The 22,063-nt window shown below is 42.6% G+C and overlaps 1 protein-coding gene across 1 annotated transcript in view; it reads left to right on the top strand.

Moving 5' to 3' along the window:
- Window positions 1-21,701, top strand: part of LOC115815467 (uncharacterized) — a 32,843-nt gene extending 11,142 nt beyond the window's left edge. The window contains 19 exon segments of the mRNA XM_030778422.1: window positions 1,998-2,110; window positions 2,201-2,286; window positions 2,421-2,533; window positions 4,762-5,353; window positions 6,220-6,264; window positions 6,267-6,317; window positions 6,548-6,781; window positions 6,924-7,083; window positions 7,220-7,279; window positions 8,321-8,640; window positions 8,642-8,840; window positions 11,061-11,266; window positions 11,351-11,509; window positions 13,139-13,741; window positions 19,027-19,122; window positions 19,368-19,601; window positions 19,748-19,907; window positions 20,044-20,103; window positions 21,169-21,701. Of these exon segments, the coding sequence (XP_030634282.1) occupies window positions 1,998-2,110; window positions 2,201-2,286; window positions 2,421-2,533; window positions 4,762-5,353; window positions 6,220-6,264; window positions 6,267-6,317; window positions 6,548-6,781; window positions 6,924-7,083; window positions 7,220-7,279; window positions 8,321-8,640; window positions 8,642-8,840; window positions 11,061-11,266; window positions 11,351-11,509; window positions 13,139-13,741; window positions 19,027-19,122; window positions 19,368-19,601; window positions 19,748-19,907; window positions 20,044-20,103; window positions 21,169-21,701 (4,024 nt within the window).
- Window positions 21,702-22,063: the final 362 nt, after the last annotated feature.

The following is a 22,063-nucleotide window of genomic DNA, read 5'->3' as shown; positions in this document are numbered from 1 at the left end:
ATGAAAGACTGGAGTCAATAATTACACCAAGATCTTTTACTGCCACACCTGATGAAAGAGAAAGGCCATCCAGAGTAACTATGTGGTCGGAAAGCTTACTCCTAGCTGCATGTGATCCTAGTACAAGTACTTCTGTTTTTTCAGTGTTGAGTGAGAGGAAATTCGTAAGCATCCAGTGCCTAATATCCTTTAGACATTCCTCAATTTTGTTAAGTTGGTGTCTCTCGTCTGGCTTCGCCGAGACATACAACTGTGTGTCATCAGCATAGCAGTGGAAGCTAATACCGTGTTTACGAATAACATTACCTAGAGGTAGCATATATAAAGAGAAAAGCAGTGGGCCTAAAACAGAATCTTGCGGGACTCCGAACTTTACCTCAGTATGTGCAGAGGACTCACCATTTACATCAACAAACTGATAACGATCAGTTAAGTAGGACCTAAGCCATAAGAGGGCCGTTCCCTTAACTCCAACAACATTTTCTAGTCTATCAAGGAGAATGGTATGATCAATGGTGTCAAAGGCTGCACTGAGGTCAAGTAGCACAAGCAAGGAGACACAACCCTGATCAGAGGCCAGTAAGAGGTCATTTGCAACTTTAACCAGTGCTGTCTCTGTGCTGTGATGAGGCCTAAATCCTGACTGATACAGTTCATGGATGTTATTCTTATGTAAGTATGAGCATAACTGCTGTGCTACAGCCCTTTCTAGGATCTTGGAAATAAAGGGGAGGTTAGATATTGGCCTGTAGTTGGACAATGAACAGGGGTCAAGGTCAGGTTTTTTAATTAGGGGTTTGATAACTGCTAGTTTAAAAGATTTTGGTACATAGCCAGTACTAAGGGAGGAATTGATTATTTTTAAAAGCAGTTCGATGACTACTGGCAGTATCTGCTTAAGGAAACGTGTAGGTAAGGGATCTAGTACGCAAGTTGGTGATTTTGATGAAGAAATTAGTGAGGTCAATTCGGTCGCCTGAAGGGGAGTAAAACATTCTAATCGCTGATCTGATATAGGCCTAGTTATATTGTTATCTACAGTGTTAGTGATCAAATTATCTGGTTTAAAATTTATAGCCTGGATTGTTTGCCTGATATTTTCAATTTTGCTATTGAAAAAATTCATAAATGCGTCGCCACTGAACATTGATGGTGTGCCTGTTTCCGAGGTGCTTTTATTCCCAGTTAGTTTTGATACGATATTAAATAAAAATCTAGGATTATTTTTGTTGTCTTCTATTAGGGTGGAGAGATACATTGATCTAGCGGCACTAAGAGCTTTTCTATAGCTCAGGAGGCTCTCCTTCCATGCTAACTGGAATACTACCAATTTAGTTTGGCGCCATTTACGTTCTAATTTTCGAGTGGTAAGTTTTAAGGCGCGTGTGTGCTCATTATACCAGGGAGCTATTTTTTTCTCTCTGATTATTTTCCTTTTAAGTGGGGCCACATTATCTAAGGTGTTGCGGAATGTTAACTTTAAAGATTCAGTTGCCTGATCAAGTTCTGTGGGGTGTGACATTGTTCCAGTCAAAGTTGATAACTCTGGGAGATTATTGATAAAGTTCTGCGTAGTAGCTGGCGTAAACGTACGTTTATTATGATAGCGTGGCGAGCTGTATATATTATTACTAAGAAATATTTTGAATGAGATAAGATAATGATCTGAGATAGCTTCAGATTGTGGAAATGTGACTATACTTCCTACATTTAGTCATGGCTGACTGCCCTCTGATACACGACACCTGCGGCTCATGGAAACCCATCAGCTGCAGGAGGAAAGCAGGAGTGTGGGGAGGAGAAAAGAGGAGAGGGTTCTGAGGTTGCCAGTACAGGGCTGCCCAACAGAGAACCAGAGCAGTCTACTTTATCTGTAATAACTTAAATAAACAGGGTCACAGCGTGGTAAGGAGACATGACCCTAGTTACCATTTCAGCCCTGAAAGGGATGTTCTATTTAATAAACCCAATCACACGTGCATACATGTGTGTCAAAGGCGCTGGGGCACTGGGAGCAGTGCAAGGGGGTGCAGGTACGGAGGAGCTCCATGCAGGGGTGATCTGGAGAGGATCCGGGGCCTCGGGGTGGGGGCTGAATCGGGAAAGGATGGTGGGATGGAGCCGGCGTGAGATGTTTGGGGCCAGACCCCACCTGGGTCTCCTGCTCAGCCAGCGAGTCTCTCTCCTCTGCTGTACCCAGCAAACAGCGGGCACTTCCTGTGGCGGCTCAGCCGGAAGCTTCCAGCGCCCAGTCGTCACCAGGCTGAGGACCTGGGAGAGACACCCGTACCCAAGGCTGGAATCTCTACTCTCCCTCTTCCGCTCCGCTCGGCCGGTGCCGGTCTCCTCCGGGGGCAGCAGCACTGCCTCAGAACCCTCTCCTCTTTTCTCCTCCCCACACTCCTGCTTTCCTCCTGCAGCTGATGGGTTTCCATGAGCCGCAGGTGTCGTGTATCAGAGGGCAGTCAGCCATGTCTCCACCGTGTCTCCATCAGAGCTCTCTCCCCATGCACATGTGTAAAACTCAGCATCGGTGCTGATGTTCTGGGAGTCTGGCTGTCACAACAGGTATTGTGATAAAAAATAAAACAAAGAATAACATTCACTGGCATCATAACAGAAAAACATGTTACTGCCACAAACTGAGAGGAGAGTGGGTGCAAGTGTAGGCAGTTCTTCATTGAAATCCAAATCCTAATCCAGATCACGGTCAATAACCAGACATGGTCTGGTCCACTATGAACTGGCTACTGGGGGCTGGGTAGATCTGAGGTCAAGAACAATCTAAGGTCAATCTAAGGTCAATACACAGGAAGGCTAAGAGTGAGAATAGGGTGAACCAGAGGAACAAGGCTAGACAGAGGAAGAGGGCAACTAGGAAGACAATGATTGTGTCTGAAATGGCATACTACATACTACTCGCATACTGATCATGACGTAAAAATAGTAAGTAGTATGCAGCACATGAAAAATATAAATTTTGCGGTACACGACAGTTACCAGGATGATGTACTACTCTGGCGAAAATTTGCAGTATACAACCGGAGCTCACTTCGTCGGGTACTGCATCCCATGATGCAACACGGTGATTTACAACGGCCAAAAATTTCAAAAAACATGGCGGGTAGCGACAGAAGCGGCTCCAACTTCAACCCCAGCTGCAGTTCCGAATATAAATGTATCAGTTGCATATTTTGGTGTAATAAGTCTTCATATGCTTTCTTATAGGGCCACTATTTGATGTAGTCATGTGTTGTTCGTTTTTAACAGAACAAATAGCCCAACCGATAGCAAACGTGTAGTACACTACACGAAAGTTCTCATAATTGCATACCATGCTGTATACTAGCGTGTGGAGTAGTGTGCAGTACACAGTGTATACTGGGCCAGTATGCAGTATGCAGTACACTAGTGTGCCATTTCGGAAACAGCCAATGACCGGTTCAGTTCTGACAACAAGTGTAAGACTTCACAAAGGTACAGAGGAAAACACAGGGGTGTATATACACAGACACAGCAAGGGAGCAAACCGGGCAAAGGTGCACACATTAATTAACTAACAAGGTATTCAACCTATCAGATCCAGCTTGGCTCTGATTGGCCAGGAGACAGGGAGGTACAGACAGAGACCTGACAGTTACCACCATTTTTAATTGATTCTCACAGTGTGTGTGTGAAGTCTGCATATGAATGGAGTGAAGTTGTGATGTGTCAGCATCTTACATCAAGAGCAGCTGTGGGTGAAATCAAAAAGACTAAAAAAAGTTCATGCAGGAAATGAAATCAGGACTATAACAAAATCTCTCTTCCCTCCACACCTCGTTTTTCTTTGAGACAAATAATGGGAGTGTGAGTTTTTGACATTGTTTCAGGGACTTTGAGGGACATCTTCCCCTCACTAAACATCCAGTATCCTCACAAGCACTATCTTATCTTATCAGTTCATTTAAAATATGAAACACAGACAGGTTCACGCAGCAAAGAAAGTGATGGGTGTATGGGAGCATCACCGTCCAAACAATTTTTTGACAAAAAAGATCAATGATTTCACAGCACTGCCATGTCCTGCATTCAGAATACAAACTGCTTCCATCAGGTCAACACTACAGACTTACAACTAAAGACAGCGCCTAGTTTTTAATGTATTCTGTGAATGCACTGTACTGCACTTTGCTTTTAATTCATATTGTGAATGTTTGTTAATGTTCTAAATGTGGCAGCATTCTTTATGTCAAAGATAAACTTCCCTATGTGACCAATAAAGTAATCCTAAGATCTAAATCTAAATACATATTACTAATACGACATGAAGATCATTTTGCTTAGAATCATTATTATTCATTACTATTATTATACATTGGATTAGACACCATATATGCCCAAATAAGTCAAAATATTTGGGCACCACTGAATTATTGCAGTTTTTAAATCGTGAACTGATCATTTTAAAGCTGTTTTAAAACTAGTATATTTTTAATGTATACAGCATATGTGAAGGACTATTAATGTGCTCTCTCTCTCTCTCTCTCTCTCTCTCTCCCTCTCTCTCTATCTCTCTCATTCTCTCCCTCTATTATAATGACATCACACTCCTCACACTCCTTTACTATGAGTGATCTGCCACTTTAAGACAAACTGTTTTACACTCACACAGAACCAGGAAGTCGCTCTTACTTTCACTTACAGAGAAAGGACACTGATCTGAGTTTCCTGATCAGTGTGTGTTTAATCGATTGTTCATATTTCTGAGTGTGTGATCAGTAAAATGGCAGAGGCCAGTATTTCAGAGTTTCAGGACCAGTTTATGTGCCCAGTCTGTCTGGATCTCCTTAAGGATCCTGTGGCTATTCCCTGTGGACACAGTTACTGTATGGGCTGTATTAAGGGCTGCTGGGATCAGGATGATCAGAAGGGAGTCTACAGCTGCCCCCAGTGCAGACAGACCTTCACACTAAGACCAGTTCTATGTAAAAATGCTATGCTGGCTGAAGTGGTGGAGAAACTGAAGAAGACGAGACCCCAACCTACTGCTCCTCCTGCTCACTGTGACACTGGAGATGTGGAGTGTGATTTATGCATCAAGAAGAAAGAAAAAGCCGTCAAGTCCTGTCTGACATGTCTGGTTTCATACTGTCAGACTCACCTCCAGCCTCACTATGAATCTCCTGCCCTTCAGAAACACACGCTGGTCAAAGCCTCCACACGACTACAGGACCAGATTTGTCAGCGTCACAACAAACTGATAGAACTTTGGTGTCAAACTGACCAACAGTTCATGTGTTATCTGTGTATGGTGGATGAGCACAGAGAGCATAAAACATTATCAGTGGCAGCAGAGAGGACTGAAAGACAGGTATGTACAGGGACTTCTCTTACAGCTCAATTTAGGAAAACAAAAGCTGTTTATTTTGTCATGAAGTTACACCAACCATGACACAGCTATACTGTCACACTGTGGTTTAGTCAGTGGGTGTTGGGCTGTTTTTTATTTTTTATTTATTTTTTGGGTTGAAGCAGTTTTACTTGGAGAAAAAAAAATCGGCGTTGTTGTACTTACAAGTTCCTGAGACGTCACTGTTTTAAAATTACATTTAAATCAGTCATTGTTGCCGAACGTTTTCCTACAGATATGGATACATATGTATATGTATATACGTATGTATATCTGTGGTTTTTCCATTTACACTATTTTCTCAATAGCTTAAATGGACCATTTTTTTTTATTATTTTTATATTCTTTCAAAGAATACTTTTGTTGTTGTAACCGATGTAATCTTATGGTGTATATATAGAGTGTAGGGAACATTGTAATTACATTTTATTACATTTTATTATATTTAAAACTAAAAGAAAAAAGGCAGAGCACTTGTGGGGTTAAATACCTATTCCTTTTTATTTAATTACACATTCCCTTCAGTTACACGATGATTGTCTCCACTGATACTGTTATAATAATTATAACTGGAATTATTTATTACCACAGGCCACTCAAATACTCTGCATTTTCATTTTAAAATTAGGAATATAAATTTGTGATCAAAGGACAAAATGGGCATTGTGCCCAAACCAGACTGCTAAAAACAGTCAGATATATAAGGGCAAACAGGCTCAAAATTAAACAGTTGAAATTGTGAATTTTTCTCATACTGAGATTGATTGGATACAGAAGACTGTGTGTAAATGGACCAAGTGTGATGACGTGTTTTATTTGTGTAACAGAAAGAGCTGGGAGAAAGTCAGAGGAAAAACCAGCAGAGAATCCAGGGGAGAGAGAGAAGGAGGTGCAAGAGCTGAGACAGGCTGTGGAGTCTCTGAGGGTGAGTGTTGAACAGAGGAGAAGACAAGAGCTGGCTGCCGGAGGAGTCATTTGAGGGCTCAGTCAGGGCTCTCCTCCAGTCAGTGAGTGAGGAGTCCAGTGTTTGGCTACTGTCCAATCCCACTGAGTTACAGTGTACGGAACAGACTGGCTGAGTAAGAGCTGAGTGAAGTGTGTGATTGTAATGGACCCCCCTCCTCTGTGTGTGTGTGTGTGTGTGTCTCCTAACAGCGCTCTGCACAGGCAGCAGTGGAGGACAGTGAGAGGATCTTTACTGAGCTGATCCGCTCCATTGAGAGAAGGTGCCGTGAGTTGACAGAGCTTATCAGAGATCAGGAGAAGAGTGAATTGAGTCAGGCTGAAGGAGTCCTGGAGCGACTGGAGCAGGAGATTTCTGATCTGAGGAGGAGAGACACTGAGCTGGAGCAGCTTTCACACACAGAGGATCACATCCATTTCCTCCAGGTAACAGTGGAGGACAAAGTGATCACCAATATAACAGTAACTGACTTCTCTTCAGTAAAATGTGTATAAAGTTTTGTTTCCATCCATCAAGGCTATATTTGTGTATCTGTGTGTGTGTGTGTGTGTGTGTGTGTGTGTTTAGAGTTTCTCATTTGTCTGTTCCCCTCCTGGATCTGAAGACTCACTCAGCATCACTGTCAGTCCACACCTCTCTTTTGAGGATGTAGGAAAATCTGTCTCTCAGCTGAAAGAGCAACTGGAGGATTTCTGGAAGGAGGAGTTTGGAAGACTTTCCAGTAAAGGTTTAGGATTTAGATACTGTTACTTAAATGTTGTAAAGAATATTTCATTTCAAGTATTTTCTGTTTCATTTCTCTGTTTCTCTTTCTATTGTGAACACTTTAATAATGAGTCTAATGAATCCTTTTGTTTTTCTAGTGACAAACACTGAGATCATTCCTCTTCCTGAACCCAAAACCAGAGAGCAGTTCTTACAATGTGAGTAGCGCGCACACACACACACGCACACGCACACACACACATACGCACATGCTCGCATGCAGACATTCATAAGTCAGTCATTACATGATTACAACAAACCCTAACAACTCCTACACAGCTTAACTCCTTAAAAACTGTTATGCTTTAATTTCTTCTTCTTCTTCTTCTTCTTCTTCTTCTTCTTATTATTATTATTATTATTAATGTCGTTGTTGTTGTTGTTGTTGTTGCCATTATTGCTGTCATTATTATTATTGGTTCTCTCACATTACAGTGTTACATTTATTGTTATAAAATGATCTACTTTGGTAACATATCTGACACTAAATCTTGTTGAACTGAATTGAGAGAGAGAGAGACAGAGAGAGAAAGAGAGCGAGAGAAGAATCATGACTTATCCAAGTACAGGAAAGACATTAATAAATTAAAAAGATAAAACGACAACAGAAACTTTTATAAAAAGTGAATTAACATTTGACACTCAGAGGTTGACAGTTGATGAGTGAAGTTGAGGGTTATGACTGTTAGACTGCTGACAGTTTTCAGACATTCCACAGTCACAATAAGACAACAGCAGATAAGCCTTTTTGCCCCCCCTTAGTGATTTTACTTTAGTGATATTTTCACAACTTATGATGATAAAGCCCTCAAATTAGTTTAATAGAATTAACTAGCAGGAGTAGATTTACAGAGAAAGAGCAAGAAAGAGACACAGTAAGAAACAGAAAGAGAGAGAGAGAGAGAGAGGGAACTGTTTGATGGTTATCATGATCCTGAGAAGGAATCAGATTTACATTTAAAAATGAATATGAGAAAGATTATCTGTGTTACAAAGTTGTGATTGGATAAAAAGTGTCTCATTTCAAAATTTGAATTTAATATAATGAAACACAGGCTTAACATAAAGTGAATATTACATTTAATTTATGTCTATGTTATTTTTATTTATTTATTTTTTTACTGATTTCAGTGATTTAAGTTTTCATTTTTAAAATGTCTTGATGTTCATTTGTCATTTTTATTCCTCAACTCCACCAGATTCCTGTGATCTCACACTGGATCCCAACACAGCCCATAAATACCTCTGTCTGTCTGAGGGGAACAGAGTGGTGACATGGAGTAACACAGCCCAGTCATATCCTGATCATCCAGAGAGATTTGATGGGTGGTATCAGGTGTTGTGTAGAGAGAGTGTGTCTGAACGCTGTTACTGGGAGACTGAGTGGAGTGGGGATAAGGGGGTTTATATATCAGTGTCATATAAAGACATCAGGAGGAAAGGACGGGGTGATGAGTGTCTGTTTGGATTTAATGATCAGTCCTGGAGTTTGGACTGTTTTCCCTCTGATTACTCATTCATACAGAAATAATAAAGAGACTAAACTCCCCATAGTTCCCAGTTCCTCCAGAATAGGAGTGTATGTGGACCACAGGGCAGGAACTCTGTCCTTCTACAGCGTCTCTATCACAATGACCCTCCTCCACAGAGTCCACACCACATTCACTCAGCCCCTCTATCCTGGGTTTAATATCGAGGCAGGGACAAAAGTGAGGTTGTGTCACCATCAAAAATGAATAAAAATAGAATGGTTCAGTTATGCCCTGCGATGGACTGGCGACCTGTCCAGGGTGTTTCCCCGCCTTTCGCCCTATGTGCGCTGGGATAGGCTCCAGCACCCCCCGCGACCCTAATCAGGATAAGCGGCTTAGATAATGAGTGAGAGTGAGAGTGAGTGAGTGGTTCAGTTATGATCAAATGATTGTGTTGTATTATCTGATGACAGACATGATTAGGTTATTATGGATGGAGGTTGTAGTAAAGGAGTGCTGTGATTGTAGCTGAGATTACTCTAATGATCATCCTCTGACTGTGGGAAGTTTCTCTTAATGTGTTTGTTGTTTATTTTCTTTCATTTTGTGAAGCTCAGTGTTTCCCCATTGTTGAGAGTTTGTGTGTGAATCAAAGAAGGAGAATTTTGTACAGGAAGACTGTCATACATACATTGTATAAGTTTTTGTTCTCCTAGAATAGAGTTTTGATTCTTGACACTGAAAATTCTTCATTTGTAATATACTTTATTCATATGTCCTTGAATCCATTAAATCATTGACAATGCCAGTAAGAAAGCCCTGCATTGTTCTCTCTCTCTCTCTCTCTCCCTCTCACTCTATCATGTTGACAAACCTCTCAATAAAACTGAAAGTGTTTGTGACACTTTAAGAGGATTCAGCTTTATTCTGCCTCACACAGAACCAGGAATCTAATTTTAAAGAAACTGAACGGATCCAAGATTTTTGTTTAGGTTTCTGAACTCCTTTCGTCCCTGTGAAAAAAGGAGAATGAGGTAATAGGATCTAGGTATGGAGCTATAAGGAGAGTAACAGGATTTAGGTATGGAGCCATAAGGAGAGTGAGGTAGCAGGATTTAGGTATGGAGCTATAAGGAGAGTGAGGTAACAGGATTTAGGTATGGAGCTATAAGGAGAATGAGGTAGCAGGATTTAGGTATGGAGCTATAAGGAGAGTGAGGTAACAGGATTTAGGTATGGAGCTATAAGGAGAGTGAGGTAGCAGGATTTAGGTATGGAGCTATAAGGAGAGTGAGGTAACAGGATTTAGGTATGGAGCTATAAGGAGAGTGAGGTAACAGGATTCAGGTATGGAGCTATAAGGAGAGTGAGGTAACAGGATTTAGGTATGGAGCTATAAGGAGAGTGAGGTAGCAGGATTTAGGTATGGAGCTATAAGGAGAGTGAGGTAGCAGGATTTAGGTATGGAGCTATAAGGAGAGTGAGGTAACAGGATTTAGGTATGGAGCTATAAGGAGAGTGAGGTAACAGGATTTAGGTATGGAGCTACAGGTTGTTTATCTGTGTGTGAGTGCTTTGCTTCATTCTTTCACTGAAACTATTTCCTTGGGAGGAAATGATTCCATCTACTCACCCCCACCACCTGCCTCAAGCCTACGAATCTCTCTCTCTCTCTCTCTCTCTCTCTGTAACTAATGTTTGTCTTCTATGTCTGTCTGTCCTCTGTGTCTAATCTCTGTCCTCTATGTCTGGTGTCTGCTCACTCTGTCTTATGTCTGTCCTCTGTGTCTACCAAGTTAGAAAGTCACTGGACTAGTTATGAATCATCAAAGATGCCTTAAATTCTTAAAACAAAATTCTACCCTTTGGCTTATCCTTCAACACTGATCAGACTAGACTAATAGGGTACTATTTTGAAATCATTTTCCACTTTGATAGCATCCTATCAAAACAAACCTTACAGTCACATGACACAAACTCTCTCTGGTATCAGATCAAACTCACATCACAGCTGCCCAAGACATGACACTCTGCAAAATGCACATGAATTTCGTTTGAAAATTCATATTAAAATAGACAAAGAATTCACAGCCATCACAATTATCCCTTATTAACAGTACTCAAACACATCAAATACATAAACCATAATGATATTTAAAAAGCCAGTGGATTCACATTAAAAGAGCCTCCACTAATGAGAGTGAGCAGTGTATCATTTATCCTGATGTTTCTCCTTCTCTATGATGAGATGATCTAAGACATGATTTTACTCCTAGTAAAGTCTCATTTCTCATTCAGGGCCTGTTTTCACTTATTATAACATGAATTTATGAATCCAGTGACAGAAAATAATTAATGATATACGGACAGCAGATGTTTTATAGGCAGGATCCACAAATAATATTCCAATTTGTAAATCATGAATTAATATCTTCAGTTTTGTTCTAAATCATCATTATGTTTTGAGTACAAGACAGTCAGGCAGGACTGGGCTGGGGAGAATCAGTGCAGTTCTGGTCCAAAGCCACAAGGGAGCAGAGGAAGACCATGATCGTGGAGGAGGTCACATGGGCGGAGCAGGAGCGCTACCTCATCAAGGCAGTGTCCCAGGGCCAGCAAGGCGCATGGACACGGTGGGAGGCCACCACAAGCAGAGGCATCAGCTGGGCAGACGTCTGACAAACTCCACAAGCGCGGCTCAGCTTCTCGATAAGGGCGGCGTACAACACCCTTCCGTGTCCCCGACACCTCTCCCAGCGGTTTGGGAGTGAGGACGAGTGCCCGCCGGGCAGCAACAGCAACACAGGCCTCCAGCACATCCTGTCAGGGTTCAGGGTTACGCTGGCGGAGGGCCGCTTCAGGTGGAGGCACCACCCGGTGCTGAGGAAGCCGGCAGAGCTGTTGGAGAAGCGCAGGGTGGGGGACAAACAACTGCTCAGGTCTCCATCGAACGCTCGTTCCCTTTGTCAAGCCGGGAGAGAACCGACAGAAGCCAGCAGCAGGAAAGACACACGTCTCTGCTGACTCCTGGAAAGTCATGGGAAATGCCAGGTGACCTGGACAAGCAGCTTGTTTTCCCACCTGAGATCACTCAAACAACTCTCAGACCAGATGTCATGATGTGGTCCACGGTTGTCAAGAAGGTCCTCATCACTGAGCTCACCATCCCTTAGGAGGAGGGGTGGCTGCAGCACATGAGTTCAAGCGGATCAAGTTCTGGGAGCTGGTAGCACAGTGCAGTGAAGCGGGCTGGACTGCAGTCATCCACCCAGTGGAAGTTGGATGCAGGGGTTTCAAGGGGAAATCAGCAATCCAACTTCTCTGTGTGACTGGTACGACTGGGACGAGCCTACAGAGGGCCATCAGGGAACTGGCAGAGGAGGATGAGAGGTCAAGTCACTGGTTGTGGCCACAGAGGAGGGACGCGTTCTGGGGCTCGACACCCCAATAAGGGCAGCTGCAGGGGGTGGCGTGGAGACATCCCCAACTGGCCACTGCCAACCACCCCCAATCCTCCCCCCCCCCCCCCCCCCCCCCCCATCAGTGCACGCGCGGCTCCAACAGCGGTGTAACTGAGGACTGTCTGTGTAAAGACTGTATGTATTAAGTCTGTCTTTCTGTGATCTTCTACAGAGGGTATTTGTTGTAATTCTCTCTGTCTCCAGCAGAGAGCAGCAGACTCTCAAACTGGCATTAGAGTTACAGTAAAAACAAATGTATGAATTTTGAATGGCACACTCTCTCTCTGTCAGGGTCAGGAATGGAATTGACGAGCTGATATTCTATCAACTGAGCTACCAGATAGGGGTGCAGACTCAAGAGCGGAAATAGCTCCGTTTCAATTATACACTAGTTTATTCCAGGTTAAAAAGTCACAATAATCCGTCACATGCCAAGGTACAATGTACAGTAGCAGTGAAATGATGGTACAGTCACAAGAATCCAAACAGAAGAAAAACAGTTGGTCACAAAAACCAAGGACAGAAACAATAACGTTAACAGTTCAGGTCCAATAGTCCAATAAGGAGAAGTTGAAAGTAAATCCAATATGGGCAATCCAAAAGAGTAATCCAGGGGAAAGGTAAAAGATAACAGAGAATCCAAAAACACAAGGGCTCAGGTCTTGGCTGGGGTCAAACACACCAAGAACATCACAAAGACTAAGCAAAGAACAAGACAGGAAACCGGGTTTAAATACACTCAGACAGTGATCCAATCAAGGCACATAGCACTGAAAATGAGACACAGGTGAGGTAGCTAACAAGAGGGTGGGGTAATCACAAAACCCAAAAAATACCAATACAAAGGACCAAAAACGGCCACCAGAGGTCAGCAAAGTCCCAAAACAATGACTCTCCCTCTTTCTCTCTCTCTCTCTCACACACACACCACACCTCTCCATTTATTATGAGTGATCTACCACTTTAAGACAACCTTACACTCACACAGAATCGGGAAGTCGCTCCTACTTTCACTTACAGACACATGAAACTGATCTGAGCTTCCTGATCAGTGTGTGTTTAATCGTTTATTCATATTTCTCAGTGTGTGATCAGTAAAATGGCAGAGGCCAGTATTTCTGTTGGTGAGGACCAGTTCATGTGTCCAGTCTGTCTGGATCTCCTTAAGGATCCTGTGGCTATTCCCTGTGGACACAGTTACTGTATGGGCTGTATTAAGGGCTGCTGGGATCAGGATGATCAGAAGGGAGTCTACAGCTGCCCCCAGTGCAGACAGACCTTCAGTCCAAGACCAGTTCTATATAAAAACACTATGCTGGGCGAAGTGGTGGAGAAACTGAAGAAGACAAGACTCCAAGCTGCTGCTCCTGCTGCTCACTGTGACACTGGAGATGTGGAGTGTGATTTATGCATCAAGAAGAAAGAAAAAGCCGTCAAGTCCTGTCTGACATGTCTGGCTTCATACTGTCAGACTCACCTCCAGTCTCACTATGAATCTCCTGCCCTCCAGAAACACACGCTGGTCAAAGCCTCCACACGACTACAGGACCAGATTTGCCCTCATCATAACGAACTGATAAAGCTTTGGTGTCGAACCGACCAACAGTTCATGTGTTATCTGTGTATGGTGGATGAGCACAGAGACCATAAAACAATATCAGTGGCAGCAGAGAGGACTGAAAGACAGGTATGTACAGGGACTTCTCTTACAGCCCAATGAGAATGTGTGTAAATGTGCACTGATCACTGACAACTGTCATCTGGATCTAAAGTAATTATTTAATTATTATTTCCAACTTACATGGCTTATTACATAATGTAATTCATTACATAAGCCCTGACATCCATGGGTATGTGCCCTTGGGCAAGGCACTTAACCCCAATGCACCTTGGGTGCAAGGAATGCTGCCCACTGCTCCTACTTCTGGTGTGTGTTCACTACCGGTCTGTTGGATGGGTTCAATGCAGAGGACAAGTTCACTGCTCACTGTTCGCAATGCGTGTGTGCAATCACAGAGATTTCTATTTTTTTTCTACTTTTTTTTTTTTTTTTTTTTGATATTTAACAGACACCACCTCACTAATTAGGGGAAAGAGGATATTCAGCATATTATATAGTGCTGTCATTACAAATGCCAAGACATATCCATATACTAATAATCGACGTCGATGTACTTACAAGATCCTGCAGCGTGTTTGTTTTGAAAATGCATTAAAATGAACAAATACTGGTGAACGTTTTATCCCCATTTACTCACATTTTTAATGTAATTAAACTAGTTGTTCCCAAAAAGTGCTTTCATAAAAGTTCTAAAACTTGGCAGGGGTCCTGGGCCACCACCCCAGTGAATGTGGAGGGCCGACTGTACTTAGGAATCTTAGTCGAGTAACAAATCTTCCCAAACGATAACAGGTCATCACAGAGATCATCACATTTTCTAACCTGGGCAAACGTTAGCTTAAATTGACAAACAGGTATTTTTCCTGCTCTCTGTCAAAGAACCATTTTATTGTTGTAACTGGTGTAGTATTGTGGTATGTATACAGTGTAGAGAACATTGATTAATTTCATTTTATTACTTCATTATACACATTTGATTTTATTTAAAATGAGGAGAAAGACAGAGCATTTGTGGCGCTAAATATCTTCTCTTCCTTATTTAATAACACATTCCCTTTTAGTTCACTTCCATTGATACTCTTATATTAATTATGATTGTAATTACTTATTACTACAGGCAACTTGTCTAGTTATTCATTTAGTGGAGGGGCTTCAGCAGAGACTAGCTCCCTCTGTAAGCCTGGTCCTCATTCTGCCTTAGTTGCTCAACATAACTCGCTCTATGGTCATCCCTCTGTCAGCAGCAATTTGGCTTTTGCTATCAGCGTACTCTCACGCCCTCGCAGACCACTTCGGCCTAGATTTAGACAGCCTATTTCCCACAATAACTTAATTCCAATTCAACTGACCCGCTCTTCCGATTCGATCGTTGTAAGCCCGATAACCCTGAAGTTCGGTTTTATTAATATTAGATCACTCTCCAACAAGGCCTTGCTGGTCAGCGATCTTATTTCTGATCTTAGCCTTGACATGATGGGTTTGTGTGAAACTTGGTTGAAGCCAGATGTTTATTTTCCTTTAAATGAAGCCTCACCCCCCAATTATTCCTTTTCACATGCTGCTCGAGCAGCGAAGAAAGGTGGGGGTATAGCCTTAATTTATAACACTGAATTCTCGCCTAGCATCTTTAATGCACCAAATTTTGCCTCCTTTGAGCTGCTCTCTCGGAAACAATCCTGCTCTACCTCACCCTTCCTCATAGTAGTGATCTATCGGCCCCCTGGGCCCTACAGTCAATTTCTCGATGATTTCGCTGAATTGATCTCTAGCATTATAACTACGGTGGATAAAATCCTTATAATGGGGGATTTTAATATCCACATCAATGACAGCTCTGATTCTCTTAATAAAGCATTTACATTTATTTTAGACACTTTTGGCTTCAACCAATACGTCTGCGAGCCCACTCATTCCAATGGCAACACCTTGGATCTTATTCTAGCTCGCGGCCTAGCCGTCTCTCATGTGGTTGTTTCTCCCTATTCCACTGCCTTATCTGACCATTTTCTTGTTACCTTCCAGGTCACACTCCCCTCTCCTCCTGTAGTCTCTACCGTGGTTTGCCGCCGCCGCCGCATTAATGCTTCCACCACTGCCGCGCTCGCTAACTTACTTCCTGCTGCCCTCAGGTCTCTCGATGATCAACAAGGGTCTTTGAACGATCTGACAGATAGTATAAACTGTACCCTCCGCAGTGCTTTAGATACGGTAGCACCATTAACGCTAAAAAATAGGCGTAAACATATAACACCCTGGTTTGATAATGATACACGTGTATTGAAGCAAGCGTGCAGAAGATTTGAACAAAACTGGCGCGCCACTAAACTGGAGGTCTTCCGCCTCGCCTGGCATGATAGCTTAATAGCCTATAAATGCGCCCTCTCCACGGCCAAATCCGCCTATTACTCAAGAATAATTAACCTCAATAAAAACAACCCGAGATTTCTATTTGATACGGTATCAAAATTGACCCAGAATCACTCCCCTCAATCCAGTTCTATTACCGCATGCGACTTTGTCAATTTTTTCTCACAAAAAATAGACTTAATCCGTTGTGATATTCAAAACAGTCAACAAAATCAATGCGCCGGTATACTCCCCATCGCTGCCCCAGAGCCTAATCAGGATGTGCACACTTTAACCCAATTTGAGCCCCTAGACGCGCTCTCCAAACTGGTGTTCTCCGCTAAACCAGCCTCTTCCCTGCTTGATCCCCTACCTCCTAAACTTTACGTAGAACTTTTCTCGATCCTCGGCCCTACAATCCTCAACCTTTTAAATTTGTCAGTTAAGTCGGGCGTTCTACCCTCTGCTTTTAAAACAGCCGTGATTAGCCCCCTACTTAAAAGACCTAACCTCGACCCAGAAAGCTTGAATAATTATAGACCAATCTCTAATCTCCCGTTTCTTTCTAAAATACTCGAAAAAATTGTCGCTGCGCAACTCATCGTATATATGTCCTCCAACAGCCTCTTTGAAGTGTTTCAGTCAGGCTTTAGGCGTTTTCATTCCACTGAAACCGCATTAACTAAAGTGACTAATGATGTATTACTAGCCATGGATGCTGGTGATACCTCAATACTTATTCTTCTCGATCTGAGTTCAGCATTCAACACAGTCGATCACACCATACTGTTAAAGTGCCTGGAAAATCAAATTGGCATCCGTGGCCTGGCGCTCTCTTGGTTAAAATCTTATCTCTCAGAGAGAAAGCAGTGTGTCCTCTACAATAATGTGACATCTGAGTATCAAGAGCTTAACTGTGGTGTCCCTCAGGGGGTGGTCCTTGGCCCTCTCCTTTTCTCTATCTACATGCTCCCTCTTGGAGACATTATTCACAGCTATAGCATTAACTTCCACTGTTATGCTGATGATACTCAGATCTACTTACCAATCAAGCGCAGTGACTGCTCTGAATTTGCTAACCTTGAGGCGTGTCTCTGTGCCATTAAAAATTGGATGTCCTCAAACTTCCTGATGCTTAACGCAGGTAAGACAGAAATGCTAGTCATTGGACCCCCTGCGCATAAGCATCTTTTTAATAATCTTAAATTAAAATTTGACAACTGTATTCTCTCGCAAAATTCTACAGCTAAAAACCTTGGTGTGATCTTTGACTCTAGTCTCTCGCTTGTCACTCGTATCAAGAATACTACCAAAACGGCCTTTTATCATCTCCGCAATATCGCCAAAATTAGGCCCCTACTATGTTTAGCTGATGCAGAAACCATTGTCCATGCATTTGTCACGTCTCGCCTCGACTACTGTAACGTTCTGTACTCTGGTTTGCCCGCCTCTAGCACCAGAAGTCTTCAGCTTGTCCAGAATGCTGCTGCCAGAATCCTGACCCGAACTAGGAAGTTCGATCACATCACTCCCGTCCTGGCTTCCCTTCACTGGCTCCCAATTCACATGAGGGCTGATTTTAAAGTCCTCCTATTAACATTTAAAATTCTCCATGGGCTTGCACCGGCCTATCTTTCTGATTTAATTACACTCTACGCCCCCCCCCCGCACCCTGCGCTCTCAGGCTGCTAAATTATTAGTTGTTCCAAAAGTTAAAAAGAAGTCTGCTGGCCATCGCGCCTTTGCCTACCACGCACCCTTTCTCTGGAACAGCCTACCTATAGATATTAAAGAGGCAAACTGTCTTGCTACCTTTAAAACCAAACTTAAGACTCATTTATTCTCCGTGTCGTATGATAGCATAATCTCAAACTAGTCTTCCGGTAAAGCTCAGTCTCTGTAGTCTCTCCTGGCATAGTTTAGCCCAGTAGCTGCCGGCTTAGATACCTCTCATCTTCTCTCTCTCCTCCCTCTCCTTTGCTCTTATCTTCACCTGGTCAGTTTCTGTCATTAACCTGCTCTCTTCTCTTTGTGTGAGTGGTCGATGTCTGCGCCTCCTTCCTGGATGTGGCACCTTCCCCTGGCCGGCTGAATGACTTTGTGCCCTGCTGTCCCTGGCCCTGCTCCCCCTGCGTGGCCCTGCTCCTCCTGCGCCCTCCTCAGCCACTAGTCTTGCAACTTTCAATACAAAATTATCTATAAAATTATTTAGCTTATTTCATCTGTTAAGTGCCGCTACTCCAATAATGCTCTCCTTCCCTCCCTCATCTCCTGCATGGCTGTGGCTCATCTGTTTGAGCATGAGTGTCTGGTTTGTATGTGGCTACTTTCTCTTAGGTGTGCCCCCCCCCCCCACCCTCCATGTCATCCCTCTTCACCGTCATCCCGATGGCTGCTGCGGCTTCGTGTCCTCCTGCGCTGCTACAGCTGTGCCGTCCACCCCAACTGAGCCCCATGCTGTCTTGTCATTCCTCATACTACCTACTAGTTGTGTTTTCATTTATTATCACTGTGTTGTTTTGTAAATTGCCCTCTGGGCTGGCACCTACTGCACGCCTGGCTGGCCTAGAAGGGGTCTCCTCTCTTTGTGGTCCTTCTCAAGATTTCTCCTATTTTTCCCTAACGTCTGGGTTTTTTGAGGAGTTTTTTCTTGCTCGCTATGAGGATCAAGTCAGGGGGTGCCACCCTGCTCTGTTCTGTTGTAATCCTGTGGGCATGTAAAGCCCTTTGAGACTGTAAACAGTGATATTGGGCTCTAAATAAACTTAAACTAATACCCAGCGTTTTCATTTTAAAATTGCTGATGTAAATTCATGATGAAAGAGAGAATTTGGGCTTTAATCCACAAACGGAGTGCCAAACAGTTACATATATAAGGCGAACAGCCTTGAAATTAAACAGTTGACTTAGTGACTTTTTTTTTTTAATCATATTGAGATTCATTAAATACAGAAACTGACTGTGTGTAAATGGACCAAGTGTGATGATTTTTATTTGTGTAACAGAAAGATTTGGGAGAAATTCAGAGGAAAACCCAGCAGAGAATCCAGGAGAGAGAGAAGGAGGTGCAGGAGTTGAGACACGCTGTGGAGTCTCTGAGGGTGAGTGTTGAACAGAGGAGAAGACCAGAGCTGGCTGCTGGAGGAGTCATTTGAGGGCTCAGTCAGGACTCTCCTCCAGTCAGTCAGTGAGGAGTCCAGTGTTGGGCTACTGTCCAATCCCACTGAGTCACAGTGTAGGGAACAGACTGGCTGAGTAAGAGCTGAGTATGTGTATGTGATTGTAATGGACCCCCCTCCTCTGTGTGTGTGTGTGTGTGTGTGTGTGTGTGTGTGTTTCCTAACAGCACTCTGCACAGGCAGCAGTGGAGGACAGTGAGAGGATCTTTACTGAGCTGATCCGCTCCATTGAGAGAAGGTGTCGTGAGGTGACAGAGCTGATCAGAGATCAGGAGAGGAGTGAATTGAGTCAGGCTGAGGGAGTCCTGGAGCGACTGGAGCAGGAGATTTCTGATCTGAGGAGGAGAGACGCTGAGCTGGAGCAGCTTTCACACACAGAGGATCACATCCATTTCCTCCAGGTAACAGTGGAGGACAAAGTGATCACCAATATAACAGCGCTTGACTTCTGTTCAGTAAAATGTGTATAAACTTTTGTTTCCATCCATCAAGGCTGTACTTATGTTTCTGTGTGTGTGTGTGTGTGTGTGTGTGTGTGTGTGTTTAGAGTTTCTCATCTCTCTGTTCCCCTCCTGGATCTGAAGTCTTACCCAGCATCACTGTCAGTCCACACCTCTCTTTTGAGGATGTAGGAAAATCTGTCTCTCAGCTGGACGAGCGACTGGAGGATTTCTGGAAGAAGGAGTTTGGAAGACTTTTCAGTAAAGGTTTAGGATTTTGATACTGTTACTTGAATGCTGCAAAGAATATTTGATTTCAAGTCATTTCTGTTCTATTTCTCTATTTCTCTTTCTATTGTGAACACTTTAATAATGAGTCTAATGAATCCTTTTGTTTTTCTAGTGAGAAACACTGACATCATTCCTCTCCCTGAACCCAAAACCAGAGAGGAGTACTTACAGTGTGAGTAGCGCACACACACACACACACACACACACACTCACAGACACACACACACACACACACACACACACACACACACACACACACAAAGATGCTTGAATGCAGACACTCATAGCTCAGTCATTACATGATTACAACAAACCTTAACAACTCCTACATAGCTTAACTCCTTAACAACTGTTATGCTTTAATTTATTATTATTATTATTATTATTATTATTTTTATTATCGTTATTGCCATTATTGTTGTCATTATTATTCTTGGTTCTCTCACATAACAGTGTTACATTTATTGTCATAAAATGATCTACTTTGGTAACATATCTGATACTAAATCTTGTTGAATTGAATTGAGAGAGAGAGAGAGAGAGAGAGTAAAGAATCATGACTTAACTAAGTACATGAAAGACATTAAGAAATTAAAAACATAAAAAGACAACAGAAACTTTTATAAAAAGTGAATTAACATTTGAGACACAGAGTATGACAGCTGATTAGTGAAGTTGACAGTTATGACTGTTAGACTGCGGACAGTTTTCAAACATTCCACAGTCACAATAAGACAACAGCAGATAAGCCCCGCCCCCTTTGATCCCTCCCCCTTTAGTGATTTTGCTTTAGTGATATTTTCACAACTTATAAAGCCCTCAAATTAGATGAACAGAATTAACTAGGAGGAGTAGATTTACAGAGAAAGAGCAGGAAAGAGAGATAGTAAGAAAAGGATAGAGAGAAACAGGGAGAGAGAGAGAGAGAGAGAGAGAGAGAGAGAGAGAGAGAGGGAACTGTTTGGTGGTTACCATGATCCTGAGAAGGAATCAAATTCACATTTAAAAATGAATATGAGAAAGATTATCTATGTGACAAAAAGTTGAGATTACATGAAAAACTGTCTGGTTTGGAAATTTGAATTTAATATCATGAAACATAGGTTGAACATAAAGTGGATATTACATTTCATTCATGCCTTTGTTAATTTTTGATTTACTGATTTCAGTGATTTAAGTTTTCATTTTTAAAATGTCTTGATGTTCATTTGCCATTTTTATTCCTCAACTCCACCAGATTCCTGTGATCTCACACTGGATCCCAACACAGCACATAAACACCTCTGTCTGTCTGAAGGGAACAGAGTGGTGACATGGAGTAACACAGTCCAGTCATATCCTGATCATCCAGAGAGATTTGATGGGTGGTATCAGGTGTTGTGTAGAGAGAGTGTGTCTGAACGCTGTTACTGGGAGACTGAGTGGAGTGGGGATAAGGGGGTTTCTATATCAGTGTCATATAAAGACATCAGGAGGAAAGGACGGGGTTATGAGTCTTTGTTTGGATGTAACGATCAGTCCTGGAGATTTTACTGCTCTCCCTCTCATTACTCATTTATCAATTATGCAGAGACTGAACTCCCCATAGTTCCCAGTTCCTCCAGAATAGGAGTGTATGTGGACCACAGGGCAGGAACTCTGTCCTTCTACAGCGTCTCTGACACAATGACCCTCCTCCACAGAGTCCACACCACATTCACTCAGCCCCTCTACGTTGGGTTTCATGTCTGTGCTGGGACAACAGTGAGGTTATGTCACCATCCAAAATGAATAAAATAGAATGGTCCAGTTATGATCAAATGATTGTTTTGTATTATCAGATGACAGACATGATTAGGTTATTATGGATGGAGGTTGTAGTAAAGGAGTGCTGTGATTGTAGCTGAGATTACTCTGATGATCATCCTCTGACTGTGGGAAGTTTCTCTTAATGTGCATGTTGTTTTGATTCTTGATTCTTGATTCATATTCATATGTTCTTGAATTCATTAAATCATTCAGAATACCAATAAGAAAGCAGTATTTGGTTCTCTCTCGCTCTCTCTCTCTCTTTCTCTCTCTCTCTCTCTCTCTCTCTCTCCCTCACACACACATTTTATTTCAAACAAATACACACTCTTTCTGTGAGAGAA

Source organism: Chanos chanos, chromosome 6 (genome assembly GCF_902362185.1).
Source record: "Chanos chanos chromosome 6, fChaCha1.1, whole genome shotgun sequence".
Classification (NCBI taxonomy): Eukaryota; Metazoa; Chordata; class Actinopteri; order Gonorynchiformes; family Chanidae; genus Chanos; species Chanos chanos.
Note: the sequence above shows the minus strand (reverse complement) of the source record. Positions and strands in the feature narration are given on the sequence as shown.